General features: G+C 36.4%; 4 protein-coding genes across 7 annotated transcripts; 2 read left to right on the forward strand and 2 right to left on the reverse strand.

Annotated features, from left to right (window-relative positions):
• Positions 1-337: 337 nt before the first annotated feature.
• On the reverse strand, positions 338-5,826 carry PERK15 (Protein kinase superfamily protein). Its single transcript, XM_021443082.2, has 8 exons — positions 5,264-5,826; positions 3,628-4,137; positions 2,741-2,827; positions 2,582-2,652; positions 2,156-2,232; positions 1,849-1,996; positions 1,406-1,567; positions 338-1,074 (listed from the first exon to the last, which is right to left on the reverse strand). The coding sequence occupies exons 1-8, from the start codon at positions 5,634-5,636 to the stop codon at positions 766-768; spliced, it is 1,737 nt and encodes a 578-aa protein (XP_021298757.1). The 5' UTR covers positions 5,637-5,826; the 3' UTR covers positions 338-765.
• A 3,494-nt stretch (positions 5,827-9,320) lies between these two features.
• On the forward strand, positions 9,321-17,707 carry LOC110427513 (phox (PX) domain-containing protein). Of its 2 annotated transcripts, none has more exons than XM_021443065.1 (15): positions 9,321-9,821; positions 11,695-12,088; positions 12,176-12,353; positions 12,490-12,629; positions 12,708-13,947; positions 14,050-14,153; positions 14,325-14,469; positions 14,769-14,837; positions 14,985-15,030; positions 15,135-15,508; positions 15,696-15,775; positions 15,909-16,044; positions 16,571-16,760; positions 16,880-16,962; positions 17,068-17,259. In XM_021443065.1, the coding sequence occupies exons 1-15, from the start codon at positions 9,722-9,724 to the stop codon at positions 17,074-17,076; spliced, it is 3,288 nt and encodes a 1,095-aa protein (XP_021298740.1). In that variant the 5' UTR covers positions 9,321-9,721; the 3' UTR covers positions 17,077-17,259. The 2 variants fall into 2 exon arrangements, with proteins under 2 accessions (XP_021298740.1, XP_021298739.1); XM_021443064.2 differs by lacking the exon at positions 17,068-17,259 and adding an exon at positions 17,278-17,707 and having other exon boundaries at positions 9,322-9,821.
• A 654-nt stretch (positions 17,708-18,361) lies between these two features.
• Positions 18,362-19,720, reverse strand: LOC110427517 (Zinc-binding ribosomal protein family protein). Its single transcript, XM_021443070.2, has 4 exons — positions 19,603-19,720; positions 19,371-19,506; positions 18,736-18,837; positions 18,362-18,603 (listed from the first exon to the last, which is right to left on the reverse strand). Exons 1-4 carry the CDS (start codon positions 19,603-19,605, stop codon positions 18,557-18,559), a joined length of 288 nt encoding a protein of 95 aa, XP_021298745.1. The 5' UTR covers positions 19,606-19,720; the 3' UTR covers positions 18,362-18,556.
• A 69-nt stretch (positions 19,721-19,789) lies between these two features.
• Positions 19,790-24,713, forward strand: LOC110427514 (RAD3-like DNA-binding helicase protein). 3 transcript variants are annotated; one of them, XR_002446280.2, is made up of 9 exons: positions 19,790-20,091; positions 20,478-21,116; positions 21,196-21,284; positions 21,620-21,973; positions 22,272-22,574; positions 22,682-22,924; positions 23,104-23,325; positions 23,538-24,185; positions 24,499-24,620. XR_002446280.2 is itself a non-coding variant. In XM_021443067.2 (9 exons), exons 1-9 carry the CDS (start codon positions 19,962-19,964, stop codon positions 24,711-24,713), a joined length of 2,742 nt encoding a protein of 913 aa, XP_021298742.1. In that variant the 5' UTR covers positions 19,798-19,961. The 3 variants fall into 3 exon arrangements, 2 of the variants coding, with proteins under 2 accessions (XP_021298742.1, XP_021298743.1); XM_021443067.2 differs by having other exon boundaries at positions 19,798-20,091; positions 23,538-24,084; positions 24,499-24,713; XM_021443068.2 differs by having other exon boundaries at positions 19,993-20,091; positions 20,474-21,116; positions 23,538-24,084; positions 24,499-24,713.
• The last annotated feature ends 1,681 nt before the right edge of the window (positions 24,714-26,394 follow it).

Here is a 26,394-nt window from a genome sequence, read left to right on the forward strand (position 1 = left end):
ATTTACATTCGTTATGGCCGTAGCCGTTAGATAATCATTACATTAGACCTTGGATTTTGTGTTACTTTACTTGGACGGTTCCTCTTATATTGTCTAATACCTAAACATGTTTGTGAGATGACCATGTCCGAATCTGACTACCATCAAGGGGGGCCGAGATGTGGGAAATCAGAGATCCAATGCGATACGACAGCCCCCTATTGCAACACCCTGCCTTTGCCTCACCGGCCATTGCAGCCCCAAAGAACAAAGATGAGACCACTGTTTATGAAATTTACAGAATCCTACCCGCCACTGTACTACAAAATGTCAGGATTCGCCTGGCTAGAGCACAGTATAGTGAAACAATGTTGCAATACATTGAAGCTCAGCTACAGAAATTGATACAACAGTTAACTTCTAGCCGTGAACTAGTATTGGTATTAGTACAACAAATATACAGGCAATGGAGGTTTTGACAACTCTGAATAATAATCACATACTACTTGAAATCGATGCATTCTCCGGTGGAATTCACAAAATCCACCCGATCCTCAAAACCCAAGTCTTGACTTCATTACCGCTACCATTCTACTTTAGCTCACTTTTTCGGATAGCAGATGAAAACCAAAAGACCTAGGGAGAGGAGGAATGAATCTCAAACAAATCTCATCTATTCGGCCCATGGACCCATATTTCCTTTCCCCCAAATTCGCAAACAAGGCAACAATTAAATAGCTTGATGGTAAAAGAATAGACTCTTTCCAAACAATTTGCAATAGATTGTCACGAGCTTCCACTAACATCTTTGCTTTCCTTCTCCACTTTCGACGTATCCATCTCTTGGGTAGTATGTTGGCCTTCAGTGCTGGAGCTAGATGGGTTGACACCATACTCACTGGTGTTCCCACTGTATTCACTACTACCAAGCTCTTGGCTTTCAAGTGCCATCTTCCGGAACTTCTTTATGTCTTCCTTATATTGAGTTGCACTGTAATCAGAACTTCCATAAGAACTGAATACTGTGCTGTGCCCAGGTGTGATTCCCTCATTTAGATCATCCAGAGACATATTTCCTTCCAGAGTTCGAACTATCTGCTTGGTAAAGTGACAGCATACAGTTACATGCCAGCATACAGTCCAAGGTCATGCATTGTCAAATTAAAATATCTCGGCCTCAACAAATTTCCATTGATTTGGAACATGCAGATGCTATAAATTAAAAGGACAAAACATTCCAAATGATTAAAATAAATCTAGAGGTTCAATATGTTATAATAATACCTACTATTAAGTTTTTCAAGTGGCAATATGTTACCATGCTTCAAAAGGACTAATCATTCAACTCTAGAATTTTTATCTAATTGATAAAATGAAAAGAGTTAATTAAGGACCAAAACTACTATTAAGCAGTTACTCAAAGAACCTGGCTCATCCGTGGGCGATGCCGTGCAGAATGACGCACACAGGCTGCAGCACAAGCAACCATTAGAGTCAGTTCACTGGAGTCATAGTCCTTCTGCAACCTTGGATCCACAAATGCATCAAAATTTCCTTGTTCCAAAGCCTGTGAGAGCAAAGGCCTTGCCTAGAATTCAATAAAAGGATCTGTTATTCATCCCATGCCAGTCAAGCACTACTACATAAGGATTTGAGACAAGGGGTTGTGAAGCCATTGGAGTTTGATAGAGAAGATCTGGCATTAGCATATCCTAGTGCAGGCCTAAACTTTGGTTTTGAGCATTTAAAGCATATAAAAAGCACCCCTTTTAACACTAAGAAATCACTTAAAACCAGCAAAATGCATGATTGACTTGATTATTGTTTACATTACAATGAATTGATTAATACCAAAAAAAGAATACAGACCCAATCAACTATGCTGTCATCAAAGAATGGCTGAGCTTTATCAACAGGGCGGCGTCCAGTAATCAACTCCAGAAGCACAATCCCAAAGGAGAAAACATCTGACTTCTCAGTGAGCTTCCCACTGGAGGCATACTCTGGAGCCATGTAACTGCAAATGGGCATTCTTTTCAGAAGAGATGTATAAAATTTTCACAGACTATAGATTAAAGGAAAATCTAATGCAAAATGCAAGGGCTAAGCCAAAGTTCTGTAATTTTTCCAACAATATCAACTGTTATGAGGGAACAAGAGAAAATACGCATATTACCCGAAAGTTCCCATTACTCGAGTGGAGACATGAGTATCAGTATCTAAAGAATACTTTGCAAGTCCAAAATCTGCAACCTGAAAAAAAAGTTCAAGTGACTTAATTGCATTCAAAAAGATGTACAAAACTTAGGCCACTCAAATTAAAAATAAGCTTTCTTTACAGCAACACATTCAGAACAAGGTTAACTTAAAGTATCTTTAAAACCTCTCACGATCAAATTCATTTTCTATTCAGTGTTTCAATCTAAAGGATGATTTGCTTGCTAAAGTATCATGCAATCAACAGCTTATTTTTTCAAGGAGACATCCAAAGAGCTTATATGACATACATAATGAACTTTTCTTCATACTCGGGAGGCAAAGGAAAAAATTAACCTAGTGGCTACATAATAATAGCATTCAATTTCAAAAACTGAAAGAATACCTTTGCCTCAAAGCTATTATCAAGAAGAATGTTAGCTGCCTTGATATCACGATGTATGATCTTGGGCTGACCTGATTAAATATTTATGTTTAGTGGGGGAAAAGTAGAAACTGTGTGACTAGAAACTGGAAAGTGCTTAAAGTAGATAAGAATCCTTACAGTCCTCATGCAGATACGCCAATCCTTTAGCTGCACCCAGTGCAATTTTCAATCTAGTTGACCAGTTCATAACTGGTCTGTCTTTTCCTGCATGCATCATTTCCATCAAGTTAAAACCAAAGTATCATAGTTAAGAGATCCATATACAGCTATACACCCTTAGTCTAAGTTGTGATCTCAATTTTATATTTCTGCCCTCTACGCCCATTGAAGAACCAGTTAGTATTAAAAAACCACATTTTGTTTCACATATTAGTACATGACTTAATCTATTTATTATCCACCTTATGCAAGAAGACGTGCACAATCTTTCTTATTCCTAAATGTTTCCCTTCTGCACGAATGTCACATATTTCGTTTTTCAACTTCGTAACTTTTCTTTAGCTCGAGTTATGAATTTTTCAAAACCTTTATCAAGTATTATTCATTTCTAAGAACAAAACACATACAACGTTTAACCATTTATTTCTTTTGTTGCTATGCACCATCCTGAGCAAGCTCAAAAATAGCAGGATGATTATACAACTCCATATACAATAAATTTATTGCATTTTCAGCATTTCAAAAAATATAATATTTCATGACTGACATAGAGTTTGATCCAGAACACAGGGTATCAAAAATCATTTGAATTAAATTCTTCAAAATCCCTCAAAGCACCCAGATAGAACGAAAAGAAAGATACCAGGAACATAAGTTTGCAAACTTTGCAAATTTTCAAAAGAGAAATAATATCAGTAAAATAAGAAAATACTTAAAACAAGATAAAACATATATATTAAGATTAGAACCGCAATGTTTATCTTCTTTTTTTAGTCTTTTATGGACATGTTCATCTTCTCACACCAGGTGGGGTGGAGAAAAATTTAACCACCAAAATGACTCACCATGTAAATGAAACTCTAACGTGTTATTTGGAACAAACTCATAAACAAGCAATCTCTTGTCTCCAATGATGCAGTATCCAACTAGTGAAACAAGATGTCTGTGATGCACACGGCTAATGATGTCAACCTCTGCTTGAAATTCACGCTCACCCTGTCCACTTCCAGCTTTTAACTGCTTAACTGCAACTACTTTCCCGTTTTTTAGTACTCCCTTGTGGACATAACCAAAACCTCCTTGACCAATGAGGTTGGGATCAGAGAAATTATCTGTTGCCAAAGCCAAATCTTCATAAGTAAATGTTCCCAGGGAATGTCCTATGCCCATTCCTGGGGAAGCTAATGGATGTGACGGTTTCTCAAAGCCCAAACTAGTACTCGTTGAAGGAGGTTCAGCAGAAGCATATTCATTAACCAGTGGCGGGTGAAGATATGGTGCAATTCCTGGTGGAGGAGTAGGCTTTGGCAGAACGGCAACTTGAGGAGCATTATGCTGCCAATGCTGAGGGTCAACTGGATGTATAACAAGCACACAAGAATTAGCATAAATTCTATAAATTTTAGAATCTTGGATCATTTGTTTGTTTTATTCCACCTTAGACTATAATCAGAAAGCAGATTAACTGTCCTGCTGAAAACATATCATACAAGAATAAAAAACAATAATGCCTTGACTGAATCAAAATACAGGCGCATAAACAACCTTCAATATGTCATTTTCTGATACTCAAACATCATCAGAAAGGAACTTCCAGATTATTATTTATTTCACAGCACCACAGATAACATTGTCAAAGTGTTAATACTGGTTGACCACTCCCCTTCACTTCAAAAGCGTATATGTGTATATGTGTGTGCATGTGGATGTATGTGCTCATGCATGTGGGCACGAATGTCTGTGAGTGTGCATGTCGTTTGAGAGAAGGAGGGAGATACCCCAACACCAAATATGTTCACTGATGGTTTTGAAAGTTGAATAGAATAATTCTCATTCTATTATTATATAAATGGTTTAAATATGCAAATTGCAAATTAATATGGAAACATTGGGTTATCACCACAATGATAAGAACTATAAAACTGACACCCCCACATCTTAACGCAAGACTACAATAGCTTACAAATTCATGACAACTTTCAACCAGAACTTTATAAACATTCAAGCAGCATTCTTGTGATCTACTCTGTCAATTTATTCAGGTTAACTCCAAAAGAAGAATATGACATAAAAATGCAGGCTCCAAGATATAAATTAAACCAAAAGAAAATCAAAGGTTCATAATTAAATAATATAAAATACTGACCAAGAAACTCAAGATTCACTATAGTAAACCAAAATCTTATATCCAAAACACCAATAAAGAAACAAATAAATAGAAAGTTGACGAAATGTAGACCAGTTCTAGTTTTCACATCGTCACACAATACAAACAAAACTAATACCTTTAAAAAATAAACCTAGAATTCATAAAAATAAGATTAAAAAACTGAAGTCCCATTTTTTAAGCAAACTGCGATAAATGATACCTAAAAAAATGGAATTAATAAACAGCCATCATTAAGCAATTAAATAAAGAAGCACAGCTTCTTAAATTATAATTATTTCAAAAAAAAATTTTAAAAATTCTATTTAACTGACCTTTAGGCCCTTGAGGAGGAGGACACCCAGCATGGTTCTGGGCAACCTTCCTCTTCCTCCTCCTATAAAAAATTACGAAAATGCCCACTCCAATCAGCACAATTATTGCCCCCAACCCCACCCCTACTACAAGCCCCGCTAACGTTCCACGCGGCAAGCCCCCGCTCGGTGGAGACTGCTGCGCAACTGGTGACGTACCATTTGGAGTAGCAGCCGCTGGAGGCGGAGGCGAAACTGAGGAGGAGGTGTTAGTAGTCGGCGGAGGCGAAACTGCGGAGGAAGTATTAGTAGATGGCGCCAGCGCAGGAGGCGGACGAGTGGTATTGGAAGAGGAAGGCGGCGAAGTCGGTGACGGAGCTGGTGGTGTAGACATCGCCGGAAAGAATCTCCGGAGAGATTTCGTTAATATCGAGGTTTTGAATTTTTTTTTTTCCTTTTTTACGCGTGAGCTTTGAAAACCATAGTAGAAGCTAAAAGACAGAACGTGGAAGGGGTTTTCTTCCTCCTCCTTTTCTTTGTTTCTTTTTTTTTTGTCTTTGATTGGATAGAACAGAGAGAAAGAATGTGTGGACTGAGTGGGCCCCACTTCTGACTAAGAGGCATGGGTATCGACTTATAATTTGTTATAGAATCAAATCACATGTACCAGGAAAAAGAGTGGTTAAGAGGAAAGAACAATAACTCAACTAATAAAAGGGCTCCTGTTTATGGGAATTATGATGGATATAATTAGCGTTTTATGTCTTTTATAATTAAGAGAAAAACTTGAAATCAAGAAACTTTAATATGGGACTTTCATTTTTTTTTAAATATATATATATATATATATATATATATATATATATATATATATATATAAAGACCAGAGTTGCCTCCAACTGACTATCACGTCTTTGTAGACAGATGCATGTCATGAATATAACATCAAAACGGAGATTTCCCATGAAATCTTCTGCTCTTTGTCTTACTCTACTTTAGATGCTTCAACATCACAACATGGTCTCTGCTACTTCTTATTCGATTTTCAGGAGAAATTAACTTGCTGTTTAGCCCAATCACAAATCTGGGAAACCTAACCTTGGTTCTAAACAGATCATCATCGTTTTATGTTATACGAGTTATTAAACATAATGAAATGGAAAATATTATTTTGTTTTAATAACAAAATTAATGGAAACGGCCGAAATCAGCTCCGAGCTTGGCTTTAAAATATTTAGGCCCAACAGGCCTGTCTTGTTCAACATATTTAGTGCAATAATAACGCAGGAAGGGCTAAATTGATTTGAACCACAAATCTCAGATTCGCATTTCATTTCAGTGCCTTCTTTAAATGAAAATACATTAAAGGAAATGATGGTCTTTCTTTTCTGCTTTGCAGTACAAGAAAATAATAATAAGAAGAAGAAGAAGAAGAAAAGAAAAGAGGCATGGCATTTGTCTGGTCTGGCCTGGTCTGGCCTGGCCTGTTCGAAGTCTTGTTATATGATGAGGTGATGCCATGGAGATGGGCTCCAACCAGGCTAGCATAAAGAAAAAGCGGGAATGGGCTTTGGCCAGTGTCCAGTGAGGGTAATCATTCTTCTCACTTCCCGGTTGGTTGGGACCAGCAATGTTGCGTACTTAGCACGAAATGAATCCCCCTAAACAAATTGTTTACATGCTCCGATGACTCACTCGCCTTGTTGCCTTTCGACGTGGAAGTATATGTTGAGATTCTCCCTGCAACATTTTTGTTGCTTCAACCACTTTTCGATAATATATATATACAAGGCGCACAATTTCGATTTTTTTCAGTGCTTATAACTTTGGGTAATGCCGAATGAGCTGTAAATCAGGCAAAATAATATAAGGACATAATACCTTAAAAAAAGTTTTTAAATTATTTTAATAAATTTTTATTTTTTATTATATTAAATAAAATTTTTATTTTTATTTTAATTTAAATAAATAAATTAATTATTATCAATTAAAATATTAATTATCATTTTATGTCACGTGGTGTTATTATAATTTATTTATATATCAAAATCAACGATGGTATGACATGCTAATATAACTTGATAATATAATCAAGTAATATTTTTCATCATGTATATATAATATTAAATAAATATAAAATGATAAGTAATATTTTTATTAACGTCAATTAATTAATCTCTTTTTATAAAATTAAAGAATTTATTTGATTTAAAAAATATAAAAGATTTTATTGAATATAATAAAAAAGTTATATAAATTTTTTAGAATAATTTGAAATTTTTTTAAAGAATTATATATTAAAAAATAATGTTTTAGAGTTCATATTTGTCAATTTAGTTTTTAGTCCCGGAATTTGGACTGATTTAGCATTCTTGTATATTGTTTTTGATGTGATGTTAGCTAATTTTAGCTTCTAAAAGAGACAATACTTTTACCCAAGGAAAAACTGAAGGCAAGTAAAGAGTTTTATGTTAGGAAACGTTACGATGCTGACATGTGCACTTTGAACCGAATCCCTACCAAAATAAAATCACAATAGGTTAATTAGATTATGGGCCGAGTCTAGCCCTATGAATTGAGATCATAGAGGCAAACGAAAAAATTTATACTAATGGATTAAAACAGGAAAGTTCTAGACAGCGAGGACCCAGATGCAAGGAAAGATACCTCATTACCAGCAAGAAGCAGAAAAAGGAGAGAAACCGGGTGGTTCTCTTTATTGCAAGTAATATAGCATGTTTCATTTTCCTTTCCTTGTCTGGCGAGCAGAGCAGACCCACTTCGTTTTGATGCCCTTGACAAATTCGCTTTCGGTTTGTGGGCACAGCCTATTTCTATGTTGAGTAAAGTAGAATTTGAGGCTTCCAGGCAACATGTGCATTAATTATTCACGGAAGGAAAAGATTGTTGCAACTTGGGATTTACAGCTTTTACTGATAAAAACATCCAATCTTTAGTCAGAGCATGCGTGGCGTGCCCGTGCGTGAGTAGCTGATTAATTAGCTCAGCTGCAACTCAAAAATGCTGGCCATTTTCATTTCCTTCTCTAACTGACAATCAAACAGCAGATAAGACAATTGGATGCATCAAAAACTTCATATTAAAAGTTAGGAGGAGTAAGACAACAAACAATAGTCAACTACCTAAGGATTTTCCAATTCACTATATAAAGAGAATGATTCGGAGAAACAATAAAATGTCCACTTCAAACTCATGTGCTGTTGCCATTAGTATTACTGTTACAGAGTATCTAGTCTGAGCTGCCAGTTAGTGACTAGAATTAAAGTTGGAAATGCCTCCCACCTACTTAAAATTTGTGAAAGAAAAAGAAGCTCAACCATTTGAATAATTCAATGCATTTGTGAGCTTGTCTCAAAGTTTTTACAAGCTAGCTAGAGGATGGATCTTTACTTCACTTTGAGGATTGAAATCCAATGGACAATTGAGGTTTCATTTTCTTGTCAACTAAATGGTTGGTCCAAAATATTTTAGGCTTGAAAAGCCTATTTATTTGTTTTTTGTATAATTAAAAAGGGCTATTTATTTATTTATTTATTTTAAATAATTAAAAGGGCTGGTTAGCTACAAGGATTCTTATTTGGAAAAAATGAGAACAAAAAAAAATATATGAAAATTTTTTTAAATAATCTAACCAATCAACCATGTAAAATAAATAATTAAGAAAATGCCAAAAAACTTTCAATATAATAAATTCTAAAAAAGTGTGTGAACCATATTTTAAAAAATTTAAATAAATTTTAAATTTTTTATTGAATCAATCAAGTTTTATATTTTTATTTTCAATCAAGTAAACCATTATAGTTAATAGTTAATTAAAAGTTATTAGTTAAAATATTATTTATATTGATAATAAATAATATTTTAATGAATAATAATTTTTTTATTTAATTTAAAATAAAAATATATAAATTAAAAATATTAAAAAAATAAAAAACTTTTAAATATTATCTCAACATTTTCAATAAACTAAGATTAAGATTAAACACGGGGAAAATAAAATCTAATTCAAATCGCCGTACGTATATTAAATCCCAAACCCGAAATTCCTAATCTCCAAAGCCAGAGACTATAACAGAGAAAAGAAAATGTAATCAAACACGCGAAGGCCGAATCAGCACCGAAACAAAACCTAACGGTCCTCGCGTTGAAACTTCCCCTTTTCTCCTAAATTCCATTCTTTTATTTTTCCTTCCCTTTCTCACTCATTTTCTTCCTTTCCAAACTCAACCTTTCCGTTCAATTCTTTCAATTCTTTACTTTCCACTCCTAGCATTCCTTGATTCTTTAATCTCTCATCGCCTATTTCCTTTCCAATTTATTAAGATGATTTTCCTTTTGGCAGTGATCGACTGTTGGCATCAAGAAAGAGAAACACAAAAAATAGAATGATTCATTCGATTGACAGATTCATTTGATTTGATTTGATTTGGTAGTTTTGATCTGGCTGAAAATAGGAACATGTCAAAGCAGGTGACGGCTCGTGACTTGGTGGAGGAAGCCAAGAAGCGAATTGTGATTTTAGCTATATGCGTCGTCGGATTGTCCTACCTCATGTCATGTTAAGTTCTCAAACCCTCTTACTTCTTGTTTTTTCTAATTTCTACCGAAGTTATTCTATAATTTGGATTGTTTAATTATTTTTCTTGATCTTTGAGTTAAATTTGATCAATGCTTTTATTTAATTACTTGCTATTGAGTTCAGATAGGGTTTTGACTGTGTTCAATTAGTGTTTTAAAGAAAATTTATGTTTAATTCTTTTAAGTGACCTAAATTACTTTTTCGGATGGAATTTGATCGGTTATAGTTTGTGTAGCCTGCAAGGTTGTAGCATTGAAGTTTTAAGAAATACGGAAATTAGGTATTTAAGATTCAAATTTAAGTTGGCACTGGGATTTGGAGTTCAAGAGTTCCTCATATTGACTGCAATCACAATTCTCTACCTTACCTTAGTTTAGTTAGTCTTGCATTTGACTGTCTAGGTGTCAACAGTAGATCTTTCCTCAAGCGCTGAGAGTTTTAGAAGATATCTGCTGCCAATTCTTTTTATGCTTGAGGTTTTAATAGAAGTCCTTTCAACCCCATTCTTGTTGGCATCTGTTTCATCGCTTCATTGCAAGTTAAGTCACTAGACTTACACACGTTCTTCCTTTTAAAAAAAAAAAAATTGTGGGGAGAGTCTTTTTCCTCTTTTGCTTCTTCTCCGGTTCCAACCACTATATGTTTAAGTATTGTCCAGGTCAAACAGTTCTCTGAAACAAAAGATTTAGATTAACATCACCAACGTGATTAATAGATTTGAATTTATTGGTGCTTAACTTTGGTTCCATAATGTTATTTTACTGTTGAACTTTACTGAGCAAAGATGGAGCATGGACTCCTTTTCCTTTGTACTTACTACCTGCAAGTGCAGTGTAATGCTATCAATTAATGCTGCTGCTTCATAGAAAATAATATTAATTGTTTTACATACTGTTACAATGAGATAAAAAAAACTGTTAGGAAAACTCTTTGACGGCAGCTTAATGTAAAGCAGTCGGTTTGTTCATATGAAAGTGATGTTTATGTTTAAGTATAATGCTTGCAGCTCTGTTTTGTCTCAATCGTTTGGAGTATTTATTTGCTTATATTACTTTTTACTCTCTCTCAGACCAAGTCTAAACTAATGTTTCCTTTTAAGGCTTTGTTGAGTCACTTTCCTTCTTTGTAAATGCTCAGAATTGAATAGTGTTCTCAAGGGCGCAAGGTGCTAGAACCCTTATATTGCCTGAGGTGCAAGGTGCAAAAAGTGCTCGACTAAGTGAACTAAGACACTATATATATGTGTGGTGTGTGTGTGTGTGTGTGTGTGTGTGTTTATCATACAAAACATGCAAAATTTCCTTCTTTTTTTTTGGCCGATATGCATGATTTCCTTATGGTCCCAGATTATCATATAAAACATGCAAAATTTCCTTTTTCTTTTCTTTTTTTGGCCGATATGCATGATTTCCTTATGGTCCCAGGTTTGTTGTTGAATACTCAATGTTGAGAAGTAGAGAGTTTGATACTGTCCCTTTTTTTTTTTACCATTAAAGGTATAGCTAATGAAAAAAATTGAAAATAAAAGAAATGAAAGAGAACTTCAATCGCGCAGGCTATTTTTGCACCTACTGCTTTACAAAAAAACGTGTCAAGGTGGTTTTGTTGTTTGGCACTGTGAGCCTTAACAACACTGGAATCGAATACTGAACATCGTAATGCAGGGAGAATATAGCCTTACAAATTAAAAATAATTCGTATAGCTGACCTCATTTATGTGGGTTTACATCTATGTAAGTCTGCTTAATTTGGAATTAAGATTTTTGCAAAGAAATTTTTGTTTACATGGTTGCCATTATTTTGTTGAACTTTTTTGAGTTGGTACTTACACTTTTCCTGTTTCTTATATCAGTGACAAGCTCCTCAGTTTTGGTTAATTTGCCTGCTGCTGCCTCCTTAATCATTCTCCTCCGGTATTTTTCGCTAGATTATGAAATGCGGAGGAAAGCTGCTGTATACAACAGCAAACCTGCATCTACGAATGCATTGAATACTAAGCAACCACCAGAATGTCTGAAAGCTGTTGAACGTCCTGATTGGAGAAGGAAAGTAAATTCTCCCGTCGTTGAGGATGCAATAGATCACTTTACAAGGCATCTTATTTCTGAGTGGGTGACGGGTCTATGGTATTCTCGTTTAACACCTGATAGGGAAGGTCCAGAAGAGCTGGTGCAGATCATGAACGGTGTTCTTGGGGAGTTTTCAGACCGCATGAGAAATATAAATCTCATTGAATTACTCACAAGGTATAAGTTCATTTCATCACTGTTTTTGTCATGATTTTCATTTAAGAAAGATTAAGAGGGAACTAATCTACTTCTAGGATGATGCAGGGACTTTATTAATCTCATTTGTTCACACTTGGAGCTTTTTCGTCTCAATCAAGCTAAAATTGAAAAGCAGAAATCTGGACCACTGACTATCAAAGATCGAGATACTGAAATAAGATGTGTCTTGGCTGCGGAGAACAAACTGCACCCGGCTTTATTCTCTGCTGAAGCCGAGCACAAGGTTTTTACATTTTTACTTTGACCTTCCAGTTATGTTAAAGTAGTCAATCAATCCAGCATTCCTGTAAAAATGAGTGCATTATTCCTTGAGTATATCTAGCCTGTGCTAACAGTACTTTCGGCTCTTTTTATTGCAGGTGTTGCAACATTTGATGGATGGTCTCATTTCTTTCACATTCAGGCCTGAAGATCTGCAGTGCTCTTTCTTTCGTTATATTGTCAGGGAGCTTCTGGCTTGTGCGGTAATGCGACCAGTCTTAAACTTAGTGAGTCCAAGGTGATCTGTCTTTCTATTTTGCTAGACTTCATTTATTATGTTGCTATGGTTCTCGATCATCTTGAATTTTGGTTACAGATTTATAAATGAGAGGATCGAATCTGCTGTTATATCTATGACAAAGGCTAAGGGAGGGTTTAATGCCGCACAAGATGCATCTCAACACAAACCAAATGGCTCTTCAAGGATCTCATCTGATCATTTTTCTAAGTTTCTAGATCCATCTGTTACTGGTGTTGAACTTGTACAGTTAAAAACTGATCAACCCAGAGCTGCTGGAGGTACTGCTGCGACAGATAACCTAAATGGAAAACATATTTCGAAAGATCCATTGCTTTCCTTGGATACTCGATCTTCCCGTTCATGGAGCTCTGTGCCCTTGAACTCCCAAACTGGTGTTGAAGGAGATATCCAACGACATCGTTCAGGAGGAGAGTGGGGTGCTATGTTAGATCTCATTTCTCGTAGAAAGACTGAGGCCCTTGCTCCAGAAAATTTTGAGAACATGTGGACAAAAGGGAGAAACTACAAAAAGAAGGAAGGTGAAAAACGATTAATTGAGCAAGTGCCACAGCATTCCTCCATTAGAAACACTGCTACAATGGATCATTCAAAAGCAGTATCTAAGACCAGAGAGAAGTATCCAATCAAGCATAACTCGTCTGAGAGTTCTGCTTCTCAATCTGCATTAACTGATCAGCGCAAAATGGAAAAATCATTCCCACAAGAACCTAAAAATTTATCATACTGCTCTTCAGTTGCATCTTATCAGGAAGATGATGAACACAGCCTTGTTGATTTGGAGGAGGTTGAATCAGAAAGCAGTGATTCTTTTACTTCTGAGGAAGAGGAAACAGGAAATATAACAGGTCTTGATTCTCCTGGAACTAAAGTTTGGGATGGTAAGAGTAACAGAAATCTGACTGTTTCGCACATTCATCATCCACTTGAAAATCCTGAGGGCCATATGGCGAAGAAGGCTGGTGGAAGGTGTGTTCGGTATCAAAGATTAACTAGAACCCCATCAAGCAGGAAAAGATCTAGATTGACCAGTCATAAGTTGCCTGTCTGGCAAGAGGTCGAGAGGACAAGCTTTTTATCGGGTGATGGACAGGACATACTTAATTCGCTGAATGGACATGGAAAAGCTGATGATTCCAGTGATGATTCTGATACTGAATTCTTTGGTAGAGTTCACAGCGGAGCAACTGCTTCTTCATCTGCTGCTTCTATCTCTAATTCAGAAGGTCGTAGTTTGACTGCTAATTCTTTGCAAAACTCGTTGGTGGTAGATTCTTTCTTTAAATTGAGATGTGAGGTACATACTTATGATCAGGATCAATTCTTCATTTTAATATGGTAGGATTTCGTATTTTGGTACTTTGTTACATAATTATTGCAAAATTATTTTCTTTTGCAGGTGTTGGGTGCAAATATTGTGAAGAGTGGCTCTAGAATGTTTGCTGTTTATTCCATATCTGTTACAGATGTAAATAACAATAATAGTTGGTCAATCAAGAGAAGGTGCATAGAACTGTGCTATTAACTTTCTGGTCTTGTGCTCCCATGATGCATTCTGTAGCATTTGTTCTTCATTGCATTGGCATCTTTGTTAAATATTTCTACAATGGCAAGCCAATAATGTTTATCGTCACCTCTCACTGTTGCTAAACTTTTTGATCGTTTTCCTTCTAGATTCCGACATTTTGAGGAGCTGCATCAGCGCCTTAAACAATTTCCCGAATATAAACTTCACTTGCCTCCAAAGCATTTTCTGTCAACAGGTTTAGATGTTTATGTAATACGAGAACGCTGTAAATGGCTTGACGGATATTTAAAGGTTAAATACCTTGACTCACATATTGTTTTTCTTCATCCATGGGGCATATTTGTTGAATTCAAGTCATTCAAATTGATAATTTACTTCTATATTGACGTTTTTTCCTCAAATATGTTTGTCGGATTGTTTGATTGCCAGTGCTTCCATCTTCCTGTAATATCTTACATCTGTATCCAAAGTGCCAAAATGAGATCTATCTGTAGTTTACATATGAGAAATAACTGCAGTATATGCTTTATATTCTAGTTTTGATTATCTTTCTATTTTTAAATGAATTATGAATATTTTTGCATCTTCAGAAGCTTCTGCAGCTTCCTACTGTTTCAGGATCAATTGAAGTTTGGGACTTCCTAAGTGTTGATTCTCAGGTGGACTTCTATTTTCCCTTTTTTTTTTAACGGAAAAATAGCTGTTCGTTTCTTTTCTATTTTCTGGGAAGAGAGGGGGGAGGGAGGCAGTTTCAGGCTTTTTCCCTTTTATGCACTATCTCTTATTATATGCACTTTGTAATGCAGACATATGTATTCTCAAATTCCTTTTCTATCGTCGAAACGTTGTCAGGTGATTTGGATTTAATTCAGTAGTCTGAATGCGCATAGTTTGCTTTTTCTTTCTTAACCTGTTTTTGAGTGATTCCATATTTTGTGTTGCTTGGGAACTTTCAGTTGACCTGGATGATAATCCATCTGAAAAGGTCAAGAAGGCCTCAAATGTTATGGGGCCTCTGATGGGTTCCTTATCTTCCAGGGGGGAACAGTTAGACACTGGAAGCAAGGAACCTCCATTGCAGATGAAGCTTAATCTTGCAACTGATGGATTAAGAAACGCAAAAGATATCTGTTATTCTCCAGCAAAAATTCCCACTAAAGAACGTGGAAAGTCATTAGAAGATTCAGGCAGTGATTCTGATACTACACTGCGAAATAATTCGGTTATAAGAGACACAGGGAAGAATGCTAAAGGAAGAGAGAACAAAAGAACGGAAGATACTTCTGAGTTGCTTCTTGATGCTGCTACATACCCAACCCTTCCTACAGAGGTAATCAGCGCAAAGTCAAATAGTTTATTTCCTCTATTAGTGTTTATAGAAGAAATATGGCTATCATAACTTTGCTTAATGGCATATAAAAGTTTCTTGTGTCATATTTAGTATTTGCAAAGCAATTTGAAATTTGTGAGGCTTCTAGGCTTCTTAAAGGTTTTTAACGCACACATCTTCTGTGCAGTGGGTGCCACCAAATTTAAGTGTCCCCATATTAGATTTGGTGGATGTCATTTTCCAGCTCCAGGATGGTGGATGGATCAGGTATGTGAATGGCTATAGAACAATGAACTTATCTCAGCATTATATTTTGATCTTCAGTTTAGCATTATCACGTCCTGATCTTACCGGATGGACAAGTTTTACCTGAGAGTTGTTCTCTGCATGCGCATTTCAGGCGGAAGGCTTTTTGGGTGGCCAAGCAAATTCTACAACTTGGAATGGGTGATGCTTTTGATGATTGGTTGATAGAAAAGATCCAGCTGCTGCGCAAGGGGTCAGTTGTTGCTTCAGGAATCAAACGGATTGAGCAGGTAGTCATTTGATTTCAGCAATGATCAAGAAATGTTATTTCTTTTTAAAAGTGTCGGAATTGTAACTGGTAAAATCTTTTAGTAGCTGTACCAGAATCTAAGAGCAAATCTCCTCTTCACTAAGTTTGCTAGAGGATTTAAGGGAAGGGGCACACCAACCCCTCTTGATATTAGCTCAGCCATTGAACTGGAACAAAATGTTTTTCTACTGGATACAGCTTAGTGTATGTCTGCTAAAATATTTTTCAAATCCTCTTTAGGAATTTTAAGAACAAGGTACTATCAATTGGGATTCTGATCAGTGTCTTATCTGACTTAAATTTATATTTTACAGCCTCTTATCTTATCTGTTTTTGCCTTCTTGAACCGTTTTCGGTACATGTTTCCTCATGTTTAACATTACTACTTTAGGACTATTTTTGTGGGACTGTAAGTGGCTTGTAGTGTAATGTTTTAGATTTTAAAAGAAGAGCACCTATTATGTGCTTATACACAGTCCTGATATAGGTCTCCTATTTTCATGCAGATACTTTGGCCTGATGGAATATTCATAACCAAACATCCAAAGCGACAACGACCACCATCATCCAGTAGCCCATCGCAGGCTTCACCTCATAGTCCACAGTCTCCTGAAATATCTTCACCTAGATTCAGTGATGAGCAGCAACAACTGGAAGCAGAACGTCGTGCAAAATTCGTTTATGAGCTAATGATTGGTAGTTTTGTTTATCATGAATGTTTCTTATTAATAATCTGCACTTATACCTGATTTTATGTTATCAAAAAGAAAATTTTCAGTGTAGGAAAGTAAATGAGCTCAATTTTTTTGATGCAGACAATGCACCTGTTGCTATTGTGAGTCTTGTTGGTCGCAAGGAGTATGAACAATGCGCTAAGGATCTCTATTTCTTTATTCAGGTAATTTAGGAGATTAAGAGATTTTGATTTTGTTCTTTTAATGTAGGAAGGTCTTGTTTTCAGAAACTGCGCTTTAATTATTGATAGGCAATCTGTATGAGCTAGGTACTTTAGAGCTGGTTTAGTGGTCATGAGGGAAGAGGACATCATAGGTTATTAATAACATCAATCCAGGCAGAACATGATTGGTGCAGGCTGTTACTGTGTCACAGCGTCAGTTTTCCTTGTTGGGCTCAAATTGAAATTTTAACACTAGTGTTACACCTTGAAACTTATTCATAACAGTTTTGCAATCCTTGTTCTCTCTTTATGCAGTCCAGTGTTTGTTTGAAGTTGCTGGCATATGACCTTGTTGAGCTCTTGCTGTTGTCTGCATTTCCGGAGATGGATTATGTATTCAAGCAGTTGCATGAAGAAAAACACAAGTTTGGTGAATTTAAAGCCGAATAGCCAGAATACATTGAGTTCCAATAATAGGGATCAAGTGATAAGTCTGGCCTGGCATTTTCCCAGGTATAATGTTTAGATTGATGTCTGCCATTGGCCTTCATTGATTCCATCTGGAAGGTATACCTCATTCATATTTTACAATGTCAAGATCTTCAAATCGTATACAGGTCCAAATCGTGTAATTAGTTTTTCCTCTCTTTTTTTTCCCATTTGACTTTTTGAGGAATTGTAAGTATATCTTGCGATTAGCGAAATTATATGATAGAAAGCTGTTTCCTCTTCCTCGCAAATACAATTCTACTCTTCTTTTCTCTAATCTTGTTTTTAGCATTGTGTCGTGTCCTCCTTTGCCGATCTTTCTAGTCTCGATCAGATTATCCTGAATGTTTTGTAACAGTTTTAAAAAAGTATCCTTTACAGCGGGCCGGTACATGACGAGTAACAGACCAAGGACGGATCAGATTGAGGTACGAATGGACCATAGAACCACATACAGAGGAAGGAGGCGAAGGTTTCTTAAAGATGTCTTCCACAACCACATTCCTTCTAGTTGTAAATACAGATAATACTTACCGTTTGAAGCCCCCAAGGTGAAAATGTATCAGCAACGGTTGGGAGAATGTGAAGTATGAAAGGGCATGAAACCATAGCAGTTACATCAACTTCTAGAAATATATTTTGGAGCCATTGATAGTACACTGATAAGATCCTCCCCAAGGCTCTGCAATGAATTGAAGAAGGGCGGGGCTATGGGATAACTACACTCTAAAGACATTCAAGCAAACTCTTCAAGCATCTCACCACATTCAAATCCAGTTTTCCCCCTTTCATCCAAGGTTATGACCTCGTGAACTTCTATTCAAGCAATAATTCCAAACTAGTACAATTAGTGACTACTCACAGACAATATTTAGGGGCTTGCCATCCTTAAAATAGATTCAGGGCAATGTAACCAAAACAAGAACATCATTAACTTCATCAAGTAATTAAGGGTCTAACAACAATAGCCTCAACCAATTTTGTTCAAAATTTAACGCAACTACATCAAAGTAGAAACTAAAAACAACTAAAGCATCCAATGTAATGACAACTCCTCATGTAATGTTCCCATAAAACGGCTCATTCAAAACAATCTCACAACACCTTAAGCTGAAGCTGCTGCAACCTTTTTCCTTGGGGCTGCTTGAGTACCTAATCACAATCCAACAAACAAATTATGAGAAAAACCAAATAAACATAATCTTGAAAAACAACATCATCTGTAAAAAAACTACCAGTACTACAAGAACAAGCATAAAAGAAATTACTGCATTTTGTTGTTACCTTCTCTGAAACCACTCTTGAACCTGCGAGGGACATGGCGGAGATACCTCATCCTACCAGTTCCAGTGGTCTTTCTTCTGATTGCCTTCACACTCCAGTTATCTGAATCGCACAATCAAGAGTTGCCTTTCAGATTTAAGGCCTAATTATGACCCATTCACACACATTTCACATCTAATCACAGTCTCTTCAAACATATTTGTAGGTGCACATTACACGCCATGGTCATTCACATTTAATGTACTCAAACCATAACACATAAATACCAGCATTAGTATGAAAGTTTATGCTTTTACAAAGAAACACATTCACACCAGCTCCAGCAAGTATACAAGTTTATGCTTTTGCAAAGAATCAGATCCACATCATCCCTTTTTTCATTGCTTTCCGGATAATGAACTTTTCATTAAAATAACCACCACATTCAAGGAAAATAACAGCTAAAAAACTACCAACCCAGATACATACTCTTACCAAAGGAGTCAACTAGAACAAACCGAGTACATAAAGAAACAAACCCAGACAATTAGCTAAACAGAAACAAACCCAGATGCAGAAGGAGACTCACAACACAGTAAACAACAAAAGAAACACAAAAATTTATGTTCAGACATAAAACAAAGAGGGGCACTTACATTTCCTCTTACGGGCAGCAGGGAAACCACACGCAGCGCAGCGGCTCTTCTGGAGATGGAAGCTGCGGCGCCCACATCTCACGCAGAGAGTGTGGGTCTTGTTCCTTCTCTTACCAAAACTCCCTGTACCCTTTCCCTGCACATTACCATAATCATTTCAGTTGCAAAAATCCAACTGAATCAAGTGAAGGAAAAAGAAAAAGAAAAGAAGCGAATGTTTGTTCCATTTTACCATCGGAGCTGTCGCAGGAGAAACCCTAAGATATGGTGCTTTTGGCTATGAAGAAGAAAGAGAGCGGCGCGGAGGAGATAGTTTATATTAGGAGAGAGTTGGAAGAAAATAATATGCAGGGCTTTTTAGGGTTTGATTAATTGGATGGGCCTATTCTGGTTTCTTGTGGATAGCTTTGGGCCAATTCCAAAAGTATAGTCCAGCTTAAGCTTGAGTTGGTTCAAATGGGCTTGGGCTGGTTGGCAAAAAATAGATAAATAATTCCCTCCTTCTCTTCTGGATTTTCGCGGGAAATCATCTGCGGAGCAAGACAGTAATAACTTGAAAGAGTGAGAGAGAAGCAATCGAGAAAGAGAGAAATGGAAAATGGAGGAGAGCCCAAATTTCCAGCATTTCCTTATAAGCCATATTCAATCCAGATCGATTTCATGAATGCACTTTATCACTCTTTAGATACAGGCGGCGTCTCCATGCTCGAGAGTCCCACTGGTACTTCGGCTTTCATTTTTTTTTTTCTTTCTTTTTTGTAAGTATAGTTGTTGAGAAAATGTAGAGAAGAAAATTGATTATTAATGGGGAAAAAAATCTAAAATTTGTGTATCCAACTTAAACTGAGTCTTTATCCTTTTTTTGTTTCTCTCGTTATTATGTATATTTTATATTATTGAATTGGTTTACCACATGCCTTGGTTGCTACATTTCTGATGAAGCATGAGCTTGATTATATGGAAGAAATTATTCCTTTTGCCTTTTTTTTTCTTTTGAATTTTCCTAAAATAATTTTTTTTTATTTCGTCATCCAAAAACTCTGAGGGATTGAGGATTGTTGTTAAAATGAAAAAAAGGATTAATTTGAATTTTTCTTGTCAAGTTAGGAACGGGCAAAACCCTGAGCATTATCTGCAGTGCTTTGCAATGGGTGCTTGATCAGAGACAAAAGCAGAAGTCTGAAGAAAGGGTTGAATCTGATGAAAAGCAGGAAAATATTGGTCAAATTGGCTCAGATGATGAGCCTGATTGGATCAAAAACTTTGTTGTAAACAAAGACTACCAAATGGATGACAAGAAGAGGAAGAAAAAGAAATACGGTTTTGCATCAGCAAAACTCGCAAAAAGAAACAATAAAGATAGTAGCAAGGATTTATTCTCATGTGATCCAGGAGAGGAATGTTTCAATAAAAAGAAAGAGTGCAAAAAATCAGTAAAGAAAACTGATGCTGAGGAGTTGGGTGATGAAGAGTTTCTGCTTGAAGAATATGAAAGTGAAGAGGAAGGAGAAGTTGGAAGTTCAAATTCAAAAAGGAAAGCCAGTAAGTTTTCTGTCAGTTCATCCAGTGATGAGGAAGGTGAGTCTGAGGAGGAGGAGGAGGAGGAAGTGAAATTGAAGGTGTTTTTTTGTAGCCGGACACATTCACAGCTTTCACAGTTCATAAAGGAGCTAAGAAAGACAGTCTTTGCCAATGAAATGAATATCGTCTCTTTGGGATCAAGGAAGAACTTTTGCATCAATGAAGGTATATAAAACTTTGTATTTTAGTATTATTCATTCGTAATTTGATTTTTTCCTGACCTTTTGAAGCTTTTGTATTTCAGAGGTTTTGAGACTAGGCAACCCTACTCGGATTAATGAACGTTGCTTGGAGCTTCAGAAGAGCAAGAAAAAGGAAATTTCTAAAATCAAGGTACTAAATATCCTAGTTCTAATTCCATAATTCAGCTGTAATGCATTTTATCAGGGTTGGTTTTCTAAGCTTTTTAGTGGTTGCAGTAATTGTAGAATTTAGAGCCAGCAGCCCACCAGATCATTTAATGCAACCTTGCAGCGTCAGAACTAGTGCATTTTCCATGTTTCATTACCTCATTACTGAAGCTAAGACATCATATACCTAGGTCTATCTTAGTTGAAGTCCTATCAACTTGCTCTCAAGCTCAGTTTATACCCCTAATCCAAGACAGACTAACAACAAAAGTATATTTAAGGAGGGTTTGCTAGACTAATGATGGTGTTGATTTGCAGAGTTTAGGTGCAGAGGGAAGAATACGGCAAACCAAGGCTTCTTCTGGATGCCCAATGCTCAGAAAACATAAACTACAAAGACAGTTTAGGAGTGAAATTTCTCAACAAGGGGCATTGGACATTGAAGATGTTGTTCAACTTGGAAGAAATATAGGAACATGTCCATATTATGGCTCCCGAAGTATGATCACCCCAGCTGATCTTGTGGTTCTTCCATATCAATCACTCCTTTCAAAATCATCACGTGAAGCTCTGGGACTGAATCTGAAGAATAATGTTGTTATAATTGATGAGGCTCACAATCTGGCTGACTCCCTCATTAGCATGTATGATGCGAAAATTACTCTGCCACAGGTAAATAAATAGTTATTGCTGTTTTCTCCAGTATTGTCATTGGCCCTTGAAAACTAGTGCCCAAGCTTGGCACTTAGATTCCTGTATTTCTTGAACATTTCAAATGCCGTTCGAAACCTGTGTCATGAAAATTGGATAATCCAGTCACAAATTAATTTAAAAACCTCTTTGTTTCAGAAGGAATTTGAATCTCCTATATATTGTTTTACTTTCAGTTACAAGCTTTTGATATTGATATTGTGTATTTTAAATTCATCTAAATTAAGAATCATTGAGTTATTGCATGATTCCTTATCAGTTGGAGAAGGTGCATAGCCACATAGAGAAGTACTTTGGAAGATTCTGCAGTCTCTTGGGACCTGGAAATCGAAGATACATTCAAACTCTTTTGGTCCTTACTCGGGCTTTCCTCCGAGTTCTAGTTGATGATAAGGATGTGAATTGTTTAAACACTTGCCCAGATGCTCAAAGAGGTGTTGGAGAAAAGCATGGCTTTGACTCTTCCATGGCCATAAATGATTTTTTATTCTCCCTCAATATTGACAACATTAATTTGATCAAAGTGCTCCAGTATATAAAGGAAAGCAACATCATGCATAAGGTAGATTTGTGGCCATACTATTTGTTTCTACTTTGTAAAATCATGATTTGAGTTCTTTCTTTGTTGAACTTTTCTCAATTTAATGGTCATGATACAAATGGTTCCAGGTTAGTGGGTATGGAGACAAAATGACTACCTTGCAGAAAGGTTCAGCGGTCAAGGAAAATGGGGAAAGTTGTGATGATGGTAGCACACTATCTGGCTTTCGGGCATTAGCAGATATGTTATTGTCACTGACAAATAATGATGGTGATGGGCGGATAATAATCTCAAGGAAGAAACCAACATGTTCGAGACAAGGAGCTTACTTGAAATATGTTATGCTCACTGGGGAAAAGATTTTTTCTGAGGTTATTCTAACATTTTCATAATTTACACTGCAAAGAAAATAGCAGTCAGCTTCTTACTTGCTGGCAATTATTTTTTTTCCCTTCTTTAAGATCAAAACTTGGTTTTAAAGTCTGTATTTTTAAATACTCGAGGCCTTCTTGCTCTATTAAGGAAAATCCTATCTCAAAACTATTTGCAGATTGTGCATGAAGCGCATGCTGTTGTACTGGCAGGGGGAACTCTGCAACCAATAGAAGAAACAAGAGAGCGACTTTTTCCATGGTTACCATCAAATCAGCTCCATTTCTTTTCATGTAGCCATATTGTCCCTCCAGAGAGTATATTGCCACTTGCAGTATCTTGTGGACCATCTGGCAGATCTTTTGACTTTAGCTATAATTTGAGAAGTTCATCAACTATGGTGAGTGTATGGCACTTTGTATCTGTCACCGTAATGGAGTTTGTACTAAGTGTTATTGAATTTTTTTTCTAATTGGACTATGGTTGAACTCCCCTTTAAACTGACTGCTCTGCTAATTATTTCTTGACAATTGTATTTTGTTCTGAATGTTGAATGCCCAGAAAGCATAATGGCCTATTACTAAATCCCATTATTGGGTCTTGAACATACAGATAGAGGAACTAGGGCTCTTACTCTGCAATTTGGCAACAGTTGTTCCCGAAGGAATTGTTGTGTTCCTTTCTTCATTTGAATATGAAGGACAGGTCTATGATGCATGGAAAACCTCAGGAATCCTTGAAAGGCTTATGAAGAAAAAGTACATCTTCAGAGAACCTAGAAAAAACACAGAGGTGGAGGTCATTCTCAAGGAGTACAAAGAAGCCATTGATAATCCTGCTCCTAGAAGTGGTGCAATACTGCTAGCTGTAGTTGGTGGCAAGATATCAGAAGGCATCAACTTCAGTGATGGGATGGGTCGGTGCATAGTCATGGTTGGACTTCCCTACCCTAGCCCATCTGACATTGAATTGTTGGAAAGGGTAAAGCATATTGAAGGTTTGGGTGATTCAAGTACTATGAAAAGCCTAAAACTTTCATCTAGTGAAGAATATAACAGAGGAGACATTCAGGCTGCTTTCAACATACTAAGAAGTTGCACGTGCAGGGGGAAAGAATACTATGAAAATCTCTGTATGAAAGCTGTAAATCAATCAATTGGTAAGTGCCAAGCATAACAGATTAGCAGTTGGATAAATTGGGCAATCAATTGTGAGGATACTGTTTCAAGGCTATTTATTATAGTCACTATAGGGAGGCAGGTGAAAATTGAATCCCCTAGGCTCATTGTTTAGTTTTCAGATCGGCAGAAAATTTTGGTCTAATATCTTTAAAACTGAACATGATTTCTACATGCAGGATTTCTGTTTGAGTAGTGTTTATACAGAAAATAATTTAACATCTCAAACCTTGTAACAAAGTTGATTTCTGGCTGATTTAAGTTCACTGGTTGCCTCCAAGTGCTCAATGCATACATGAATTAATGTGATTATATATGTTCTGTTATGTCTTTTCTTATATCAATCTTGATTTTTGACATTGGACTGCCTCTGATATTTAAATGATCTGTCTTAGGAAGAGCAATTCGGCACATAAATGACTATGCTGCAATTTTATTGGTCGACATCCGTTACGCATCAGATTCTTCAAAAAGAAGTTTTTCTCATCCAAGCAGCAAGCTACCACAGTGGATAAAAGATCGTCTTGCTTCTGCAACTAATAATTATGGTGAAGTGCACAAGCTGCTGCATCACTTCTTCAAATTGAACAAGAATAGAGGTTGTAAGTAAAAGTCCTTTAGGTTGTAATGGGATAGCGAAAGCCCTTATATTATACACAAGTGAGGAGACCTTACATAAAGCCAATGGTTTTTCAAGTCGCCTGGGCTGTTGCAGTCTTTGGCAGAGAAGAACACTTAAAGTGGAAAAGGTAACTGTGGATATATTGGTAGACTTTCTTCCTTTACATAATCAGGCCTCAAATTTCGCTAAAAATGTATCCCCCTCTTTGATTCTTTTTCCCCCTTCCCCACTTATAGTTAGCATTTATTCTTTTTTATTTTCTTTTTGTAGAAGGTCAAAAAAGCACTTAAATAAGTTAATATTATGACATACATAATTTTTGTACTTTCCTGTACAATTGAGATGTGTTTTGTTTTAGATATTAAAACCTCTGCTACTGCATATGTCTTATCTGAACATAAGTTTTCATGTGTTTTAAGGGGGACATAGGAAGGATTAGTGCAAGAAAAAGAAGTTGAGAAGCCATGTTGGGCTGCTTTTAGCTTCAGACATCAGCTCAATGACCCAATGCTTCAGCTTTAAGCATCAGTTAAATGGCCCAAAGCAAACATAGACATATGGGGTCAAAAAGTTCCTTTAACCATATCTAACTGCTTTTGCTTCTTTATTTTTTTTTTTTTCTGTTTTCTCCCTCAGAATCTTAGTACCATTCGGAACGATTCTGGATTTGAATTTTTCATGGAAGATTGAAGACTCATCTTAAGCCAGAACATTGCCTCGCAGCCGTTGTTGCTGTGGTTGCAACTTTCTTTCTGGGCTCCTTTATGCTATCTTCTGTCAAACCATAGGCAAAACATGGGTTGAAGCTACCGGTTTTAGGTTGGTGGAAGGATTTTATTTCAGCAAGGCAACTGTGAGAAAATGACTTAACCATGCAAGTATCGAAATGCACCTTATCTTGACATTAATATTTAAGTGGGTTTTGGGTCCTTTAGATGCCATCCACCCGTACACATTGGGACCATTCACACCCTTATAAATGCAAGGGGATTTTTCTAGGGATGAACGATCAATTATGATCACACCAAACCCTACAAAAGTGGTGTCAATTACCATGTTGATATCAGATTGATTGTTGGGAAATTCAACCAAAAAAAAATAAGTTAAAAGAAGGTGCACTATTCCATTTGTGGGTCCTTTAGTTTGGACATCATAGCTAACAAAAATTAAGTAGCAGTTGAAAATGTGGATTATATCAGTTAAATTTCACCAACCCTCTTCCTTTAGCTTTGCATCTTAATCAATAGCACTGCACTTTAGACAACAAAGTAGTCAAACATAAAATATATGTGATCATTAGATTCCCAAGACCTCACTCTCTTTGATCTTTAATTTGTATTCAAGAAATCTTTTAACCCCAATGCCTTATGATTTTCTGACCTTCTGCCTGGTGATCAGGAAAAAGAGACAGATAGACAAGCAAATATAGGTGGGATGAGGACAAAAAAGTATGGAAAAGTGCAAGCAAAAGAGAAGAAAATTGCACTTTAGGCTCCATTAGCATTGTCTCTAGTTAACCGTAAGAAACATCTCCTGTCTCTATCTCTCTTACCTGTATATTGGACGCAACAGTTGGAGAAGCAGCGGAAGATTAGAGTTGCGTCTGTAGTTGCAGATAGAGACACCCAAGAGATTTAACAAGCCTCACCATACAGTTCTACTCGCAAAA

The sequence above is a fragment of the Theobroma umbraticum genome, unplaced genomic scaffold (genome assembly GCF_002168275.2).
Source record: "Theobroma umbraticum cultivar Fairchild unplaced genomic scaffold, ASM216827v3 scaffold_34.0, whole genome shotgun sequence".
Taxonomy (NCBI): Eukaryota; Viridiplantae; Streptophyta; class Magnoliopsida; order Malvales; family Malvaceae; genus Theobroma; species Theobroma umbraticum.

Excerpts from the sequence above, each read along its gene's own strand:
- LOC110427517 (XM_021443070.2), bottom strand. Across the intron at positions 18,838-19,370 it reads TGCTGCCCGTAAGAGGAAAT|ATAACTGGAGTGTGAAGGCA; the intron begins GTAAGTGCCCCT and ends TGTGCGATTCAG. Across the intron at positions 18,604-18,735 it reads CAAGAGTGGTTTCAGAGAAG|GTACTCAAGCAGCCCCAAGG; the intron begins GTAACAACAAAA and ends GATTGTGATTAG.
- LOC110427513 (XM_021443064.2), top strand. The coding sequence starts at position 9,722 with ATGTCAAAGCAGGTGACGGCTCGTGACTTGGTGGAGGAAGCCAAGAAG. Across the intron at positions 14,154-14,324 it reads AGTTGGTCAATCAAGAGAAG|ATTCCGACATTTTGAGGAGC; the intron begins GTGCATAGAACT and ends TTTTCCTTCTAG. Across the intron at positions 15,031-15,134 it reads TATCGTCGAAACGTTGTCAG|TTGACCTGGATGATAATCCA; the intron begins GTGATTTGGATT and ends GGGAACTTTCAG.
- LOC110427514 (XM_021443067.2), top strand. The coding sequence starts at position 19,962 with ATGGAAAATGGAGGAGAGCCCAAATTTCCAGCATTTCCTTATAAGCCA. Across the intron at positions 20,092-20,477 it reads CATGCTCGAGAGTCCCACTG|GAACGGGCAAAACCCTGAGC; the intron begins GTACTTCGGCTT and ends TTGTCAAGTTAG. Across the intron at positions 23,326-23,537 it reads TGAGAAGTTCATCAACTATG|ATAGAGGAACTAGGGCTCTT; the intron begins GTGAGTGTATGG and ends TTGAACATACAG.
- PERK15 (XM_021443082.2), bottom strand. The coding sequence starts at position 5,636 with ATGTCTACACCACCAGCTCCGTCACCGACTTCGCCGCCTTCCTCTTCC. Across the intron at positions 4,138-5,263 it reads TCCTCCTCAAGGGCCTAAAG|TTGACCCTCAGCATTGGCAG; the intron begins GTCAGTTAAATA and ends TTATACATCCAG. Across the intron at positions 1,075-1,405 it reads ATCGCCCACGGATGAGCCAG|ATAGTTCGAACTCTGGAAGG; the intron begins GTTCTTTGAGTA and ends TTTACCAAGCAG.